At 49.2% G+C, this 19,310-nt stretch overlaps 1 protein-coding gene across 9 annotated transcripts in view; it reads left to right on the top strand.

Annotated features, from left to right (window-relative positions):
- DNAH14 (dynein axonemal heavy chain 14) overlaps window positions 1-19,043 on the top strand; it is a 348,451-nt gene extending 329,408 nt beyond the window's left edge. For all 9 annotated transcript variants that reach the window (XM_082704493.1, XM_082704492.1, XM_082704488.1 and 6 more), the window contains 5 exons: window positions 9,784-9,896; window positions 10,790-10,929; window positions 13,281-13,444; window positions 17,127-17,273; window positions 17,667-19,043. In XM_082704493.1, coding sequence (XP_082560619.1) covers window positions 9,784-9,896; window positions 10,790-10,929; window positions 13,281-13,444; window positions 17,127-17,273; window positions 17,667-17,882 — 780 coding nt within the window. In that variant the 3' untranslated portion in view covers window positions 17,883-19,043. The remainder of the gene's footprint in view (window positions 1-9,783; window positions 9,897-10,789; window positions 10,930-13,280; window positions 13,445-17,126; window positions 17,274-17,666) is intronic.
- The last annotated feature ends 267 nt before the right edge of the window (window positions 19,044-19,310 follow it).

Raw genomic sequence — 19,310 nt, 5'->3', positions numbered from 1 at the left:
GTGGCATGTGCACCAGAACGTTTATAGCAGCAATGTCCACAATAGCCAAACTATGGAAAGAACCTCAATGTCCATCAACAGCTGAATGGCTAAAGATGATGTGGTATATATATATGTGTGTGTATATATATATATACACACACACACATACATATACATATACATACATACATACACACACAATGGAATACTATGCAGCCGTCAAAAGAAATCTTGTCATTTGCAATGACGTGGATGGAACTAGAGGGTATTATGCTTAGTGAAATAAGTCAATCAGAGAAAGACAATTACTATATGATCTCCCTGATATGAGGAAGTGGTGATGCAACATGGGGGGTTAAGGGGGTAGGAGAAGAATAAATGAAACAAGATGGGATTGGGAGGGAGACAAACCATAAGAGACTCTTAATCTCAAAAAACAACTGAGGGTTGCTGGGGGGAAGGGGTTAGGGAGAGGGTGAGGGGGTTATGGACATTGGGGAGGGTATGTGCTATAGTGAGTGCTGTGAAGTGTGTAAACCTGGCGATTCACAGACCTGTACTCCTGGGGCTAATAATACATTATATGTTTATTAAAAATTTTTTTTAATTATTTTTTAAAAATCCCCTAATATGATCAATTTCTTCCTTTTATGTTTATCAGCTCCTTTATGCATTTGGGTGCTCTGATGTTGGGTGTATAAATAATTATAATTGCTGTATCTTCTTGTAGGATTGTCCTTTTGATGATTATATAGTATCCTTCTTTGTCTCTTGCTACAGTCTTTGTTTTAAAATCATTTTATTCAATATAAGAACTGTTAACCTGGCTTTCTTTTCACTTTCTTTCTTTTTTTTTTTAAACTTGAGAGAGCGAGAGCACAAGCAGGGGGAGCCGCAGGCCGAGGGAGAAGCAGACTCCTCGCTGAGCAGAGAGTCAGACGTGAGGCTTGATCTCAGGGTCCCAGGATCATGTCCTGAGCAGAAGGCAAACACTTAACCCAAAGAGCCACCCAGGCACCCCTGTCCCTTCACTTTAAATCTGCAGGTGTCTTTAGGACTGAAATGAGTCTCTTGTAGGGCCGCATATTCACAGGTCTTGCTTTTTTATCCATTTTGTCACCCTATGTCTTTTGATTGGAGCATTTTGTCCATTTACATTCACAGTAATTATTGATGGGTGTGTATTTCTTGCCATTTTGTTGCTCATTTTATGGTTGTTTTTGTAGTTCCTCTCTGTTCCTTTCTTATGCTTTCTTTGTTGGTTTTCTTCAGTGATATACTTGGATTTCTCTCTTCATTTTTTTGCATATCTATTACCAGTCATTTGAGGGTTTTCTTTTTAATAGGGAAGGGGCAGTAGGAGAGGGAGAGAATCTAGAGAAGGCTCCATACCCAGCGCACAGTCCAACATGTGGCTAAGTCATGACCTCATTTCATTGAGATGAAATGAAGAGTCTGATGCTTAACTGACCCAGCCCCCCAGGCGCCCCTCTATTACCAGTTTTTGATTTCTGGTTACCATTCAGTTTGTATATAACATCCTATGTGTTTAGGAGTCCGTGTTAAGTTGATGGTCACCTAATTTTTTTTTAAGATTTTACTTATTTGTTAGAGAGCGAGCACAGACAGTGGCAGGCAGAGGCAGAGGGAGAAACAGGCTCCCTGCCGAGCAAGGAGTCTGATGTGGGACTCGATCCCAGGACACTGGGATCATGACCTGAGCCAAAGGCAGCCACTTAACCAACTGAGCCACCCAGGTGTCCCGATGGTCACTTAATTTTGAGCCCATTCTAAAAGCACTAAATTTTTACTCCTCCCCATGATTTAGGTATTATGGTGTCATACTTTATACTCTTATTTTGTGAGTCCCTTAGCAGCTTTTTACACATATACTTATTTTTGCTGCTTTTGTGTTTCCTGCTTTTGCATTTCCAGTTGGAGTCCCCTTTGTCACTTCTTGTAGGGCTGGTTTAGTGGCCAGAATTCCTTTCATTTTGGGGAAATTTTTGATCTCTTCTGTTCTGGATGCTAGCCTTGCTGGATAGAGTATTCTTGGCTGCAGATTTTTACTCTTAGCACTTTGCAGGCCATATGGGGGAGCAGCAAGACATAATCAAAGTGTCTGCTGAAAAATTCACTGAGAGTCTCATGAGGTTTCCCTTGTTTGCAACTGTTTTCTTTCCTCTGCTGCTTTTAAAATTCTCTCTGGATCACTACTTTCATTTACTCTGTGTCTTGGTGCATATCTCCTTGCGTTGGTTTTGTTGGGGGTTCTCCATGCCTCCTGGATCTGGATTTCTGTTTCCTTCCCCAGATTTGGGAAGTTTTGGGCTGTCATTCAGGTAGCTTCAGTATTATTTCTTCAAGTAAATAGACTCTTATGCACAAGAATTTCCTCTTTTCTTTCTCCTTCTGTGATCCCAATCATGCAACTGTTCTTATCCTTGACAGTGTTGCTGAGCTCCCTGGTCTATTGTCCACCGCCCCCCCCACTCCCCTCTCTCTCACCTGCGCAGCTTGATTACTTTCCGCGACTCTGTCCTCCACATTGCTGATCTGTTCTTCTGCTTCTTCTAGTCTACTATTTACTCCATCTGGTGTACTTTTAATTTCATCTATTGAGTTCATCTCTGGTTCTTTTCTATGTTTTCTGTCTTTGTGGAGGGTCTCACTGAGGTCTCCCCCCTTTCCTCAAGTCCAGCATTGGTATGACCATTACTTTATATTCTCTATCAGGCGTATTACTCCTCTCCAGGTTTCACTCAGATTTCTTGCTGTGATTTCCTCCTGTTCTTTCATTTGGGACACATTCCTTTCTCCTCTTTTGTCAACTCTGTCTGTTTCTCTGGGACAGGAAAGTCAGCTACATCTCCTGCACTTGGAAGTGGAGGTCTGATAAAGAGGAGGTCCCACAATGCTGTGTCCCTGGTCCCCCGACCTGGTACTTCAGGGCCTCTCCTCTGTGTGTTGTAGGCACCTTCCTGTTGTGGCAGAGCTGTGTTTGCCTTCAGTCCTGCCTGCAATGGCTCTCCGCCTGTTGGGGGCAGAGTCTGGTCCCTGTAGCCTTAGTGGCCCAGTCAGGGGCTGCCCTGGGCTTGAGTTGAGTCAGACCAGGCATTTACCAGAGATGAAGTAGCTCCAAACTGCAGGCATTTTCCCTGTGTTGTTCCCTGAGCTTTTGGTGGTGGGTGGGGCCTGCAGTTGGACCAGCTGCCCACCCCAGCCCACTGCTGGGGTCACAGTCAGACTGGCCTGTGGTTCTCCTCCCCTCTCCCTGGAGTGGGGCTAGCCCCGTCTGGGCTGCTTGCACACTCACCCCAGAGCAGGGCTGGCCCCTGTCTGGAATGGATGCACTTCTGCCAAGGGACCATCGGAGCAAGGTGGATCCACCACATGCGTGTGGGCAGGGGCACGGGTGCTTGGTCTGTGCGCGCGTCTGCTGTGGGAGGGGAGCTGTGCTGGAGGGGGTGTGTGTGAAGATCGGGGAGGGAGCCCCGGCTGCGCTGCCAGCATCCTCGGTGGGGAGCAAGCCAGTTGTGCTGCTCCCGAAGGTGTTTGTAGGCTGGGGGAGTGAGATGGTGCTTGCCAGCCCCTTCGTTCCTGGAGGGCTCTCCCCAGGATCTCTGTCCCTCCCTCACAGGCTCTGTGATGAGTAAACAGCTTCGAGTGCTTCAAACCAGGGCTTCTGTGCTCTATCTCCCACAGACTGCTGTTCTGTCCCTTTAAGGGTCGTTCCCCTCACCCCTCAGGCTCTCCCAGAGGCAGGCTTGCTGATTTGTTTTTTGTTTTAAGTTCCCGGCGGGCGGCGTTAAGCCCCAGTGATGGTTAGAACTCACAAAGTTAGGCCCCTCTGGTTTCCAGAGCCAAATGTTAGAATTTGTTTTACCTATGTGGGTCTCCCACACCTTGGGTGCCTGGGGTGGGGTCCATTCCTCTTCCCTGTCTGCACCTGCTGCATTCCTCCCTCCCGTGGGTGGTCTGCAGACCCTCACAGACCCTCGCAGACCCTTGCCAAGTCCATCCTTGCAATCCATGAATTACATCTTTGAAAATTTGCCTCCCCGTTAGAAATTAAAGATTTTTTTAAGGTTTTATTTATTTTTACAGAGAGAGCAAGAGTGTGCACAAGCAGGGGGAGGGGCAAACGCAGAGGGGAAAGCAGGCTCCCTGCTAAGCAGGGCTTTTCCCCATGTGGGGCTCCATTCCATGATGCTGGGATCATGACCTGAGCCAAAGGCAGACGCTTAACCAACTGAGCCACCCAGGTGCCCCTAGAAATGATTAAAGATTTTAGAGACTGAATACAAGTCAGGGGGAGTGGCAGAGGGAGAGAATCTCCAGCAGGCTCTTTGCTGAGCAGGGAGCCCGAGATGGGGCTCGAGTCTCACAACCCATGAGATCATGACCTGAAGCCAAAATCCCAAGTTGGACGCACCACTGACTAAGCCACCCAGGTGCCCCTAAAAATTATTTCTGACCCTAAAATTGCACTCCTGGTGCTTTGAGAGTCACTTACACACTTGTACAGAGGGGCAAAAAATTTCATTCCCCCATATGCATATTCCCAGCCGAGACCAAAAAGGTGACATTCTGTTTTCTTCTCACAATCTGTTTAGTGCTACATTTTTCACATTTTTGTGCTTTTTGTTGGCGATTTTATTGCTTCAACAGCTCCCAAGTGTAGTGTTGGAAGGCAGTGTAGCCTTCCTGCACAGAAGGCTATGATGTGCTTTATGGAGAAAATACAGGTTCACTCGTAAATTCTACTGCTATTGGCCATGGGTTCAGTATTTATGAATCAATACTATATAGAGGTCTTTAAACACCAAGTGCACATAAAACCAGATGATTTATTGACTGGGTGACAGGTGACCAAGAGCAATAGTTCAGCATTCACTAATGTAGTGTTCACAGAAACTGACCTACTACAAATGAGAATCAGCTGTGTGTGTGTGTGTGTGTATGTGGTGAGAACTGGAACAAAACATACAGAAAAATTTTCGTGGGGTGACAGCATTCTGAGTGATTTTTTTTGCTGACCCATCCTTTCTATGTTTTCATACTTCTGCAATGAGAATATGTTGCTTATTAGAGGTAGAAAAACATTGAATGACACTTTCAAATTAAAAATTACAAACAGAAGATGAAACGGTTACTGGGACTTAGCCTTAAGCAGAAAAACAAGTGTTAGAAACAGAAAATTTATTAGAAAAGGAATAAAATCAGCCATGAAGTTCTGGTAGCAGGAAGGAGGAAATAAGTAAGGATTGCTGAAAAGGGAATGTGGTGTTGAACACAAAACCACTGCTCCAGAAGCCGGATTCCCCCTTTGAGCGAGCCTCCCCTCAAACCTTGACTCTCACATGAGATGAAACACCAGACACATTAAAGGATGCTTAACCTCCGTTGTCATCAGGAAAATGCAAATCAAAACCCCAGTGAGCTACAATTTCGTGCCCACCAGAATGAGCAGAACCAAAAAGGGAAATGCGAACCAGCAGTGCAGGGACAGGAGAGACGGGAACCCGCGTGTGCTGCTCCTGGGCATGAGAAGCGGTGTGGTCACTTCGGAATCTGTAATTTCCTCAAAATGTTAAATAGCATTACCATTTGACCCAGCAATTCCACTCCTAGGTATATACCCGAGAGAAATTACAACCTAGCCACACAAAAACTTGCCCTGAATGTTCGTAGTGGCATTATTCATAATAGCGAGAAGACAGAAACCACAGCATTCCTGACGAACAGACGAACGATGTGGTAGGTATGTAGATCGCATCCCTATGCACCAGCTCGTGTACACGACAGATGGCCACCCATCAAAAGGACAAACGTACTGACATGTGCTACCGCACAGACGAACCTTGAAAACCATGCTGAGTGAGCGAAGGCAGCCCCAGAAGAGCACATATGGTAGGGAAGAGTCCAGAACAGACAAATCCCTAAAGACAGAAAGTAGATTAGGGATTCCCTAGACAAGGTAGAAAGGCCAGTCCCAGAGTAGCTCTGGGAGAAGCTGAAGTAGGAAGAGAAAAGGGCTGGTCCGGACAATAGCAGCACGAAGGGGAGGGAAGGCACAGCGGAGCCAGTGCGGAGAACTAGAGAGGAAGTTAGGCTAGAAAGCGGTGACGGAAGCCAGGGCCAGAAGGATGGCAGAGGTGACCTGCAGAGAACGGGGGCAGAGCAGGATGGGTGCGAGGGGTGAGGGCAGGCTCAGGAATAGGAAAAGTAGAAGTTGCTGGAGACCCCTGAGGAAGGACCAAAGGCAACAGGTTCAGAGTCCGCGGGAAGAGGGGCCAGGAACCAGTGCATTTGTCAAGAAACCAGACCGTGAAGAAAAGTAGGTCATGGGGCAAGGGCTGAGGGGCCTTTCTTCTCCCCCACTGCAAGAAGGATTTTTTAACTTTATTGAGGAATGATTGACAGATACAATTGTGTATGTTGAGAGTATACTGTGTGATGATTTGATAAACCTTGTAGAGTGATTGCCAAGATCAAGATCATGAAAGTGGCCATCACAGGTAACAGAGTTAACTCTGGTTTAGGGTGTGTGCTGGTGAGGATGCTTATGACCTCCTCACAGCAATGTCTGAGCTCCTCAGCAGGTTCTTATAACTGAAAATCTGTGCCCCGACCAGCATCACCCCCATTTCCCCCTCCCCCGCCCCCAGCAACTACCAATCCATTCTCTGTCTCCACAGAAATGGCTTTTCTTTTTTTTTAGATGCCACATGGAAGCGATACCACATTTATCTTCTTTTTTTTATTATTTATTTATTTATTTGTTTGTTTGTTTATTTGACAGAGAGAGATTACAAGTAGGCAGAGAGGCAGGCAGAGAGAGAGGAGGAAGCAGGCTCCCTGCTGAGCAGAGAGCCCGATGCGGGACTCCACCCCAGGGTCCTGGGATCATGACCTGAGCCGAAGGCAGAGGCTTTAACCCTCTGAGCCACCCAGGCGCCCCGCACATTTATCTTCTTCTGTCTGGCTTACCTCACTTAGCATCAGGCCCTACGAGCTCATCTGCGATGTTGCACATGGCATGATTTCCTTCCATTTTCATGGCTGAGTAATATTTGATTGTATGTATATGCCACATTTTCCTTTTCCCATCATTCATCAAAAGACACTTAGCTTGTCTCCATATCCAGGCTCTTGTGAATAAAGCTGTGACAAGCACAGGACAGCAGATTTCTCTTCACAACACGGGTTCCGTTCCTTCATGTACACTGGTGGAAGTTCACGTGGTAGTTCAAGTTTTCATTGTCGAGGAACTACCATACTGTTTTCCATAATGACAATCATTTTAGGGGCACCTGGGACGCTCATTCAGTTAAGGATCTGACCCTTGGTTTCAGCTGAGGTCATGATCTCAGGGTCATGGGAACTGAGCCCCGCCTGGGGCTCCACGCTCAGCACAAACTCTACTTGAGATTCCTCCCTCTCCCCACTCATGCAGGTACGCTTGCTCTCTGTTTCTGAAATAAAATAAATGAACCATTTTCAATTCCTGGCAACAATGTGTAAGGGTTTTCTTTTTCCACATTGTCACCAGTACTTGTCATCACCTGTCTTTTAATGAAAACCATCCTAACATGTGGGGTGACATCTCCTTGTGGTTTGGTTTGTGTTTCCCTGGTAACTAGTCATGTGAACCACCTTCTAATGGACCTGTTGGCCATTCGTATCTCTTCCTTGGGAAAAGGTCTCTTCAGTCCCTTAGCCCATTTTTAAATTAGGTTGTTGTTGTTTTGCTGTTGAGTTAGATGAGGGCTTTCTATGTTTTGGATTTAACCCCTTCTCAGATAGGTGACTTGTGAATATTTTCTCCCATTCTGTACACTGCTCTTCTAGTTTACCAGCTGTTTCCTTTGCTGTGTAGAAGGAATATAATCTCACTTGTTTATTTTAGCTTTTGTTGACTGTGCTCTGATATCTTATCCAAGAAATCATTGCCAAGACCAATGCCAAGGATCTTTTTTCCATATGTTTTCTTCTAGAATATTTATGGTTTCAGATTTCACATTTAAGTCTTTGATCCACTTCTACTTCTGTGAGTGGTATAAGATAGGGATCCTACGTCATTGTCTCGCACGTGGATATCCTGTTTTCCCAGCTTCGTCTGTTGAAGAGACTGTCCTTACCCCAGTTTGTGTTCTTAGTACCTTGTCAAGATCAGTTGACCATACATGACTGGGTTTATGTCTGGGCTCTCTATTCTGTTCCACTGGTCTCTATGCCTATTTTTATGCCAGTACTGTTATTATTTTTATTACTACAATGTTGTAATAGAGCTTAACATCAAGAAGAATGATGCCTCCAGCTTTGATCTTCTTTTTTAGAATTTCTTTGGCTATGTGGGGTCTTTTGTAATTCCATAAAATTTTAGGAAACTTTTTCTATTTTTGTGAAAAATGCATTGGGAATTTTAATCATGATTGTGTTGAATCTGTAGACATTTTCACAATGTTCTTCCAACCCAAGAAGACAGGAAATCTTTCCATTTGTATCTTCCTCAAGGTCTTTCACCAACTTTGTACAGTTTTTAGTGTGTAGATCTTTTACCTCTTTATTCCAATTTAGTCCCAAGCATTTTGTCATTTTTGATGCTATTGAAGATAGGATTGCTTTCTTAATTTCTCTTTCGGATAGTTTGGTGATAGTTTTTTGTTAGTTTGTTGTAGAAATGTGACTAATTTCTCTATTGATTTTATATCCTGCAACTTTGCTGAATTCATTTATTCCAGCAGGTTTTTTAAATCTTTAGGGTTTTCTATATATAAGATGATGTCCTCTGCAGAGACAGTTTTACTTCTTCCTTCTGAATTTGCATGCTTTTAATTTCTTTTTCTTGCCTAATTGCTATGGCTAGGGCTTTCTATACTGTGTTGAATAGAAATAGTGAGAGCAGACATCCTTGTCTTGTTCTTGATCCTAGAAGAAAGGCTTTCAACCTTCCACCATTCGGTATGATGTTACCTATGGGCTTGTCATATGTGGCCTTTATTATGCTGAGGAACATTCTTTCTAGACCTAATTTGTTGCGGGGGGGGGGTGTATTTTTATCATGAAAGGTTGTTGAATTCCGTCAAATGCTTTTCCTGCAGCTGTTGAAGTGATCATATGATTTTTGTCCTTCATTCTGCTTATGTGGTACATCACACTGACTGATTTGCATGTGTTGACCCATCCTTGCATCCCAGGGTGAATCCCACTTGATCATGGTTTGTGATCCTCTTAATGTGTTCCTGAATTGCTAGTATTTTGTTAAGGAATCAAACAGGTAGGATTGAGTGTTGGGTGGCTGTGTGTTTAGGACAGAAGCGCATGTAATACACAGGGCAAAGAATGGAAAGCTGAAGCTACAGCAGAGAGGAAATGCCCCAGAAAGGCTTTGCAGAACTGGCAGGAGGAGTGGCAGTTCACTAGTGGTGGGGGCGTTTATAGGATTTGGTATAGGGGAAGGCTGGGAGTTGAAATTGCTCACTTCTAATGGCAAGTAAATTAAGCTTCCCAGAGAAAGGGAAAGGGGCAGATCGAAAGACTTGAGATAGAGGAAAGCCTTCGGCCAGGATGGAAACAACAGGTGTCTTGTCCAAAGCACAATTAGGATAATGCTGCTTTCCCCCGGTATTAGTTTCCCATTTCTCGTGTGCCCTCAGCTAGAAAATGGCGCCCTCTACCAAGTTACTTCTCCCTAGAAATTGAGTACATTACCAAAGTTCGCAGATATGTTTCTGATAACCTCAAAGATAAGTCTTTTTTTTTTTAAATGCTGTGCCTGTCTCTGAATTCCAACAGAAACATGCCTACATGTCCTGTAAGGCACTGAGTTCCTGGGTTAATGATCTCATCCAGCGAGTGAATTTCTTCAATACTTGGGCCAAAATGGCTTACACCGCGATACATCATCGGTATGCATGAAAACCACTTTGCGTCTCTTCCTTGTCTGGGCTTGGGGCTTCATAGCTTACCACATCATTTCATATGCTTGGTCTTTGGGGTTCTCAGAGCAGCATGAGAAGTTAGCAGAGGGGAGGGGACGGTTGTCTTCAGCTTAGGATGGGGACCTGGACACACAGGGTGCTGGAGGTCCTGTCTGCAGTCCATCCATTCCAAGGGACAGACAGGCCCAGACCTGGTGCCTGTCTCCTTCTGTTACTCTATGCTGTGTCCTGGGAAACTAGCAGGGGGGATGTGAAAGGAAATGAGAATCCATTATGTGTCATTTTTAAACATGTGTAATACATAAATCAAAATCATTTGAACATGAGAGCAGCTGACACTCCAGGAGTGCCTCTCCCACGTCCTCACATAGTTGTCATCAAGGGCCCTGTGACACGCAGGAGGGGCACTATCTTTCATCATCCTAGCTGCAGATGTGAGCAAATGGGGGTACCAGACATTGAGTAGCTGGCCCAGAGATTTGCCCCCAGAAAGTGGGAATATTGAGATTAGAACCCAGAAAATTGGGTTCCAGAGTCTGTCCAAACTCCCTCTTGTGCCGTGTAACTCTGAGTGCTGGGGCATGTCCTCTTTGAGAAACCAGCAACTCTGGAATAATCCAGATTCCTCGGTGCACAGCCAGGAACCCCTGCAGATCAGCACCCCTCATCCCCCAAATCTATGGCTGACTGGCACGTGCAAACCACAGCCTGTCCCCCCTCAAGTGCAGGATTGGGTCCCAAGTACGGGGAGCTTGAGATGAAAGGGGAAGGCGGGGCCTGGGAGGGACGGTCACAGGAACCCATGTGATGGCCGTGCCCTTGACCTCTCGCCGTGCCCCGCCACACTCTGCCTCCAACAGGTATATGAAATTCGTCACAACCTGGCAGCATTCCACGCCATCATCTGCCCAAGCCCCCAGATACCCTGACAAGGAACACCGTGATTTCTTTGAAGGATTTCCTGCAAGATACTGGCTCCCAGCTTTCTTCTTTCCACAAGGTGAGTACGAGAGCCCAGGTGCGTCAGTACCCAGGCCCCCTGCTGCCGGCCTCCATCCTCCTCCCCTCCAGCATGAGAGCCCCAGGGCGGTCTCCCTGCCTCCCCGCAGGCTGAACCCAACCATCCCTGCCAGACCACACCTGCACCTTGCAGGGCCTGGAGGCCACTGATCTGTGGGGTCCGAGGCTGACCCCACGTCCCTCTCAGAGGCCACACCCTCTTATCAGGACTCATGGAGGTGGCCTCCTGCCCATGGGAGGGAGTCTGTGCTTTGGCCATCGTGACTGAGTAACAAACGATGCTGGGTCTCAGGTGCCACACTCAGCAAAGCCTTTGGGCAGGAAAGAGACCTCCCAGCTGACCGTGGCCACCAGTCAGGTGTAATGCAGGCGTAATGGGGGGACACGGGGGCAGTGCCAGCTCTGTCCTCACACCCCGTCGTATCCCAGCATCTGATTCAGCCCCTGACACCTAAAAATCTCTTGGCAAATACTTGGAGGATGATCGTCTCTCTGAGTGAATGTATGTGACCAAAGAAACAAAGGACTACTCCGGGGCGAACAAGGGAGGCTGGAAGCGGAGGTCAGGGAGGGCGACCAGGAGTAGCTTGCTGCCCGCAGGGGACGTCCAGGTGCCAGCGGCCAGGAGGACAGGACTGTGCCCTGTCACGGGCTCGCCAAGAGCCTGGGCCGCTCCGAGGACGTGGGGGACACAGGCTCATCATGTCCTGTGTGCTCGTACGGGCTCCTGCACGTCGCCATCCTCGTGCTCAGGGGAAAGCCACGGCACAGAGACATGAGGTGGTTTTCCCGGTCACACAGCCAGACGCACCCGCAGCGAGCTGGGAACGTGGTGGGTCTGACTCGGAAACCCACGGTGTCTCCGCAGCACTGACCTGGGGGCCGCATATTTGTTAGAGCCGAAGGGCCTGATGCGAGAGGGGGAGAGCGCACAAGGGAGGTGGAAGGTTCCCACAGCTCGAGCGCAAGCCCCACAGCAGGCGAACAGTGCAGAGGAAGCTGGAACAGTGGGCATGGACTGGCTCTGGGGGGCACAGAGCACCCGCAGGGGAGTCTGCGCCCTCCTGTGGCCCCAGGGGCCTCCACCACATCACAGGCCAGGGAGGAGCATGGGTGGGGTCTGCTTGATTCTCCAGGTGGGACTTGGTGGTGGCCTGGAGGGGACCTGGAAAATAGTCCTAGATGGACCCCCAGGGAGCAGAGGGTTTGGAACAGCTCCCAGCTCTCTGGCCCGGACAGCTGGGTGGACACTGATGCCCTTTACTGCAGTCAGGGCACGGGGGAGGAGCAAAGTGATGAGCGGTGAGGGGACAGCCACCTGCAAGACAGAGACGCTGGGGGAAGACTACACAATGGCCAGTGAGAGGCTGGCTGTGCAGGGCTGGAGCTCGGGAGAGACGGGGGTCTCCACCGATGGTGGGGCAGCGACACGGAGCGCTCAGGCCACTGTGGGACGGCTGCGGCCAGCAGTGCAAGGACATTCACGGCCCCGGCCCCCTCTCCTGGAGCCTGCGGAGCTCCAAAAGGCCACAGAGGAGGACAGGAGCCACTCGAGCTGGCCAGTGCAACCCGAGTTACAGGGAATAGTTACAGGGAACTTGAAGAAAGGCTGTCCCAGACAGGTGGCAGGCACACAGATGCCACGTGAGGTGCCCAGAGCAGTAAGTAGAGGACACAGGCTGCACAGCAGGGGCTCGACTGCCCAGTGGAGGCGTTGCAATTCCCTCTGTGAACACTGGTGTGGGGCAGGGGCATGACAAGAGTCAGAACTAGGGTGGAATTCCTGAGGCAGGATGGATTAAACCAGGAGAGGGGCTGGCAGCAAGAACAGGGAAGAGGTGCGGGTAGGAGTGTTGGTACTGAGACGCAGAATGCAATCCAGACTTGACAGAGCAACACAGAGTAGGTTCTAGGCTTGTGTGAATGGAAAGAAAGTTCAGTGGTTTGGCTTCAGGAATGGGTTGTTCCAGGTGACTGCCCTGTGTTACTCTCAGCCTGCCTCCTCATATCCTAGCTCTGTTTCCACTGTCTTGGTCTCATTTTTCCCACCTGCACACAGCATTTCTCATGCAACTGAGGGGAGAAACAGTCACCACAGCTTAGCAGCTCCAGGGAAAATGTGCCTGCCTTTGCAAAGGGCCTGGAAGCCATTTCCTGGGAAAGATGCAGACACCCTCAGGTCTTGCACTGTCCCTGGGACCCAGCTTTGTTGCCAGGGGAATGACGTACATCAGTGTCATTCTCCCTAGCCCCTGGGAACCCTTGGGGAGGACACAGCCCCTGATCCCCCCGACTCCCCAGGAACTGGCTGGTGTGTGCTTTTCTCCAAAGCCTTTCTTACTGCTGTGCTTCAAGACTATGGACGGTCCCAAGGAGTCTCTCTAGACACCCTCACCTTTACCCACCACGTGGCCTCAGATGCCACTGACATCAAAGACGAGGAGTTCTCCATAATCATCCAAAAGAAACTCAACATCGTCAGGAGAGCCTTTAAGGTACTGGCGCACTTAAAACAGAGTGTCTGTCTGTCCATCCAGCCCCTCCCTCAGCAGCCCGCCGGTGGCCTTCCCCTGGGCTGGGTGCTCTGCAGGTCCTAAAGGTATGCACAGATCCTTGTTTTTCCTTTCTTTTTTTCTTTAAGTGAATTTTTATTACTTTCCCCACTTCTTTTAATGGTAAAATACATAGAATGTAAAACTTCTTTTTTTTTTTTTTTTTTAAGATTTTATTTATTTATTTGAAAGACGGAGATCACAAGTAGGCAGAGAGGCAGGCAGAGAGAGAGAGAGAGAGGGAAGCGGGCTTCCTGCGGAGCAGGGAGCCCGATGCGGGGCTCGATCCCAGGACCCTGAGATCATGACCAGAGCCAAAGGCAGCAGCCCAAACCACTGAGCCACCCAGGCGCCCCGAATGTAAAACTTCTTAACCCAGTTCTAAGCATACAGTTCTGTGACATGCATGCTCCAAGTCCGTCTCTAGAACTTTCCTCAGTGTGGATCTGTGGAGAAGGTGAGCCACCTCTCTGCTCTGTCCTCACAAGGACGTTTACCCTACTGGATCCAGACCCCACCCATGTGACTTCATGTGACCCTAAATACCTCCTAGAGGTCTCATCTCCAAATACAGCCACGCTGGGCAATGGGGCTTCACCCCAGGGATCAGGGGGTTGGGGGGGTGGACAGGATGTTCAGTCCATAGCGGCACACTTCCTCTGCCAGCGGTCACCCGGGTTGCTCCCACGCCATCTGTTGTGGAGAGTGCTTCCGGGAACTTGGGGGCGCAAGTGTTTGAATCCCTGCTCTTGAGTGATTTGGGTGCAAGTCTAGGTGTGAGACTGTGGGACCATTTGGCTAAAACTGTTAGAGCAGCTGAGCCAGTCAGCACTCCCGCCAGTGGCCCACAAGGGTCCCCTGCGCCCCACATCCTCACCAACACATAGTCTTCTGGGTTTTGACAGTAGCCGTCCCGGAGGATGTGAGGTGGTGTCCGCTGTGGTTCTGAGGTGTGTTTCCCCAGTGACAAGTGACGCTGAGCATCCTTCGTGCGCTCCTTAGCCGTCCGTGCACCTCCTTTGGAGAAGGTCTAAGTCCTTTGCCTGTTCTTCTGCCACGGGTTTCTGCTGTTGAGTTGTAGGAATTCCTTGTGCAGCCTGGACAGTAATTTCTTACTGGATATGTGGCTTGTATGTTCCTTGGTCCTGCTCTGCACCTCTCTGCTCCAGGACCGCGTCCTCTGCTGCACGGACGTTGTTCATTGTGACGCAGGTGAAGCTCGATGTGTGTATTATTTCCTGTTGCTGCGCTGCGGGTGCCATGGCCAGGAAATTGCCAACAGTGCCAAGTCACAAAGCTTTCTGCCATGTTTTCTTCTGATGAGTTTTATAGTTTAGGTCTTAAGTGGTCAATATGAACTGTGTGTGCTGAGGCCCGATTTTCCCAGTTCAGTTGGCACCTTACTGGCAAATCATTTGAACATATATGGGTTTGTTTCTGGGTTCTCTGTTCTGTCCCACTGCTCTCCATGTTCATCTTTTGGCCAATAGCAGTTTTGGTTACCGTCACTTTATCATAAGCTTTGAAATCAGAAAGTGTAAGATTTCCAACTTTTTTCTTCAAGATTATTTTGTTTACTCAGTTGTCCTTGAGACTCCTTATGGAACATAGGGTTGGATTTCTCTATTTCTGCAAAAATACTGGGACTTTGATAGGGATAGCACTGACTCTGTAATCACTGGGCGGTATTGACATGAGTGTGGTCTTCAAATCCATGACCTCCTTGTCTCTTTTGAAAACTGTCCTGTGCACGCTTTCTCTTCTAGACGAATTTGACACTGGGCTTATTATATTTCATTTATGCATAAATTCAAGGGAGAATTGCTATCCGTTTAATATTGAGCCTCTCCGTATAGGAACATGGTTTGTCTTTCCCTTTATTCAGGTTCTGTTTCCTTCACACGTCTTAGGAATGTGTGGTTACAGTTTTCCTAAGTGTTTATAATTGTTGCTACTGAAAATAGGATTTTTAACACCCCACATCTTACTCTGTCGTTAGCTCTCTACCTGGGGTTACTCACGCCTGAGGTTAAGAACACAGCCCTCTGAGACTGCAAAGTCTAAGCCTTCTGACACCAACCTCAAGTTTAGGGTTTCCCAAAATGACCTCAGATAATTTGCTAGAAAGACTCCTAGGACCCCAGGAAACACTACACTTCTAGTTTTATACAGATACAGAGCAGAACTAGCCAAAGGAGGAGACACCTGTAGAGGGCAGGCTTTCGGACTGGGAGGGCCCCAGACACAAAGCTCCCATGTCCTCAGCAATGTACTACCCACCCGTGTCAATGTGGAACAACAAGACAGAGTGCGCACCCGAGCTTCGGGGTTCAGAGTTTCCGACTGGGGTTTCACGCTGTAGCCGTATTTGACGGAGTCACCGTCGGGCTGATGTCACTTGGCTCAACGTCCCAACCCCGTCTCATGTTCGCTCTTCCGTGGCCGGTCCCCCATCCTGAACCATCTCATTAGCATAAACGCTCTGGGGACCAAGCCTGCAGGGTGGTCCCAGGAATCAAATCCAGGGGTCTACAGGTCACCTCCCAGGAACCAGAAAGAAAGGCAAATCAAACTTTTTTTTTTTAAGATTTTATTTATTTGAGAAAGAGACAGTGGGGAGAGGGGCGGTAGGAGCCGCGGTGGGGTGGGGCTGGAATGGGGAGAAGCAGGCTCCCCACCGAGCAGGGACCCGGTGTGGGACTCGGTCCCAGGACCCTGAGATCACCTGAGCAGAAGGCAGATGCTTGACTGAGCCCCCCAGGTGTCCCTCAAATTCTTTATTATACTTCCTTATACTCATTTCTATTTTTTTTTTCTTAATTTAAACAGGCCAAGTTTGTCTACTTTATTTCCTTTATCAAATACCAAATTTTACCTTTATTAACTCTAATGGTGTTTTCTATTTACCTCTTTAGTTCCTTCTTTCGGGGAATTTATTTTACTGCTCTCCTACTAGCTTGTGTTTACTTTCACCGAGGCGCGCCGTACGAGGAACATAGGAGTACTCCACTCAGTGCCCCCGCCACGCCATAAGCAAGTGCGGCTGGCACCCCTCCCTGGCGACGTCCCCGCACAGGGGCTCCCTGTTCTGGCTCTTCTCTGCCTCCACTGTGTCTCCAGCTCTGACTCCCTGGGAGCGGGACTGTGCAGTCTAGACCCTCCCGTATCTGGGAGGGAGCCACAGCTCTGCAGGGTCCCAGCGTGTTTGCACACCACGGCCGACCTCACCTGGGGGGAGCAGAGAGCTGTCATCTGTGTAGGCCTGTTGCGATCCAGGCTGCGTGAGTGTTACCGTCAATGTCTTCTGATGGACACCAGTACCAATTTGGCTCAGATACCTGGGACCTCAACTGAGGGCCATGGGTGGCCGTATGGCTGTTTCACAGGGGCCATACTGACACACAGAAGCACCGGAAACATATAGGGCTGAGGTGAACAACATCAGCCCTCACGGACCACGAAGGACCGCCATACTCAGAGAACCTGGGAAGACACCCTGGGCTAGGCTAGGCTGGGCTGGGCAGGAAGCGCTCTGTCCCCTCCGGGACCCTCTGCCAGACAGAGCTGCGGCTGAAGGCAGCATCGCACCAGGGGACCCACTGATGCCATCTCTCTTTGATCTTAGGGAACAGACAGCACACACGTTGGAGTGCACATTTTTGGTTTATTCATCGAGGGGGCAAGGTGGAATCATGAACAGAAAGTTCTAGAAGACTCGCTGCCTCGTGAGCTGTGCTGCAGTTTTCCTGAAATCTACTTCTTGCCAACAAAGGTAACCACCCATGTGCTGATCAGTGAGCCAAGCCTCCAGGCTTTCCCTGGGGGACACCAGCCCCTCCTTCCGGTCCCCACTCCCTCTGGCCTCCCTGGGACGTTTGATGATACACTTCAGACAGCAAACGACATTTAAAATAGCCCAACATACTGAATGTGAATGTCTGAAATAGATGCTACGCCAGCATCCAATGTTGCTTCTCAAGACTATGTTCTGTGCAGTCCTGATGGTCAGTCGGAAAGTTCCAGTCTCTGGCATAACCTGCATACGCAGCCACAGACCCAACCAGAAATGCGTGCAATTTATGACCGTCCCCCAAATCTAACGTGTGGAAGGTGAGAGCTCCTGGTTTGCAATGTGACTATAGGACTTTTTGTTTGTTTTTTTAAGATCTCTAATGACCAAGCACATGCTTCTGAGCAGAGGGATGCTGAGCTCTACACGTTTGAATGCCCTGTCTACCAGACACACGAGCGGTCAAGGACTCTGACGACCACTGGCTTACCGTCGACCTCTCTAACCTCAGTGTATCTACCCACAAGGAGACCTCCTAGTCACTGGGTCACAATGCAGGTTGCGCTGCTGTGTGAGAGGAATGAGAAATAAACGCAGCTACCAAACCACCTCCTGTTTGACTTGCTGGATTCACATGTTTCGAGACCGTCGCAGGTAGCCAGCACCCTGCATGGGGACATCCGTGTTTACTGCCCCCCCCCCGGGACCTGCAGGGGGACCCGACCGCCGTTCTCTGGGCTCAGCCCCAACCCAGGTGAGCAGGGCTCCCTTTCCCGCACATGGAAAGCTTCACGCCCCACGAGCAACAGTGACCTCTGCGGTTACGCACAATACAAGAGACATGAGGGCTAGTTCTAGGGAATTCATTCCCTGGCTGCACGGAGCCCAAAACGGGACCCTGCTGGCCTGACCGCAGGCCTCCGAGACAGGCGGATCTTTTCAAAGGAGGGGTCCTGGAATGTCCCCAGCCCCAATCCCACTGGAACCCCAGCCCCGAGTGGGCAGCACGCTCAGTCACCATCAAAATGTGCTTCTGCCGGCAGGCTTCTTATTACCAAGCATGGCGTGGAGCACAAGTCAGAACTGGGGCCCTCAGGCCACTGCGTCCCACGGGGTGCTGGCAGCGGCTCGGATCTGGGCCAAAGCTGACGAGTGTCGCCAGAGCTCACTGTGCCTGGAGCGCACTCCAAAGCCACATCTGTGGCCCCCTTCCCTCAGCAGCAGGCACGTTGGCCAAAGCCCCCCCCGTGCGTGCACAGACGACCAGCAAGCCGCTGCCTCCATGGCGAGGGGACAGCACGGGGCCCACACCCACACCCACACCCACACCCACGCGCGCCGCCAACAGAAAAGTAACATCTTACTTTTGTGTCGTCTACGAGCTTGAAGGTAACCATCCAAAAGCCAAATAGGCTAGTCAGACACAGCGGTGCCGAAAAGAATGAAGGAGACCTAGTCCCTGTCAGTTAGAAACGAAGAAAACAATAGTTGATCCAATTCACTTGCGTAAGTAGCTTTCGGAATTAAGACAATTTGCTAACCGTCCATGAGCTCCGGAAGCTGGGGCCTTTTCTCCCAGCATCCAGGAGTAGAGACCGAGGTGAGATCTTGCCTTCGCTCACGGACACACAAACACCACACAACAGGCTTAGTCTCTCCCGTCCTTAGATGTTTGTGTGGCTCGTACAGGCTCATGAGAGCAGGACCAACTGTGAATGGTTTTGACTGTTTATCAATTTTCTTAAACAAGGACTAAACACATGGCCACGATCTGGGACCCGAGATCCTCAACTAGGCCCTTCAAGCTCCAGCCTATGGTGAGCCTCGACGCCAAGAGCCGTGGGCCCGTGGGTCCAGTTCGCCTTTTGGAGTCCCCGTGGCCCTGGAGGGTGGCGGTGGTCCCCTCGGGGCTCCTGTGTTAGCACCAACAACCCGAGTCACAGGCAGGGAAAAGAGGCTCTCGAGTGCAAAGGACAACATCTTTTTTATTTCCAATTTTATTTCCAACTTAAAACTTCA

Source organism: Mustela nivalis (assembly GCF_964662115.1).
Source record: "Mustela nivalis genome assembly, chromosome: 16".
Classification (NCBI taxonomy): domain Eukaryota; kingdom Metazoa; phylum Chordata; class Mammalia; order Carnivora; family Mustelidae; genus Mustela; species Mustela nivalis.
This window is presented reverse-complemented; position numbering and strand designations above follow the sequence as displayed.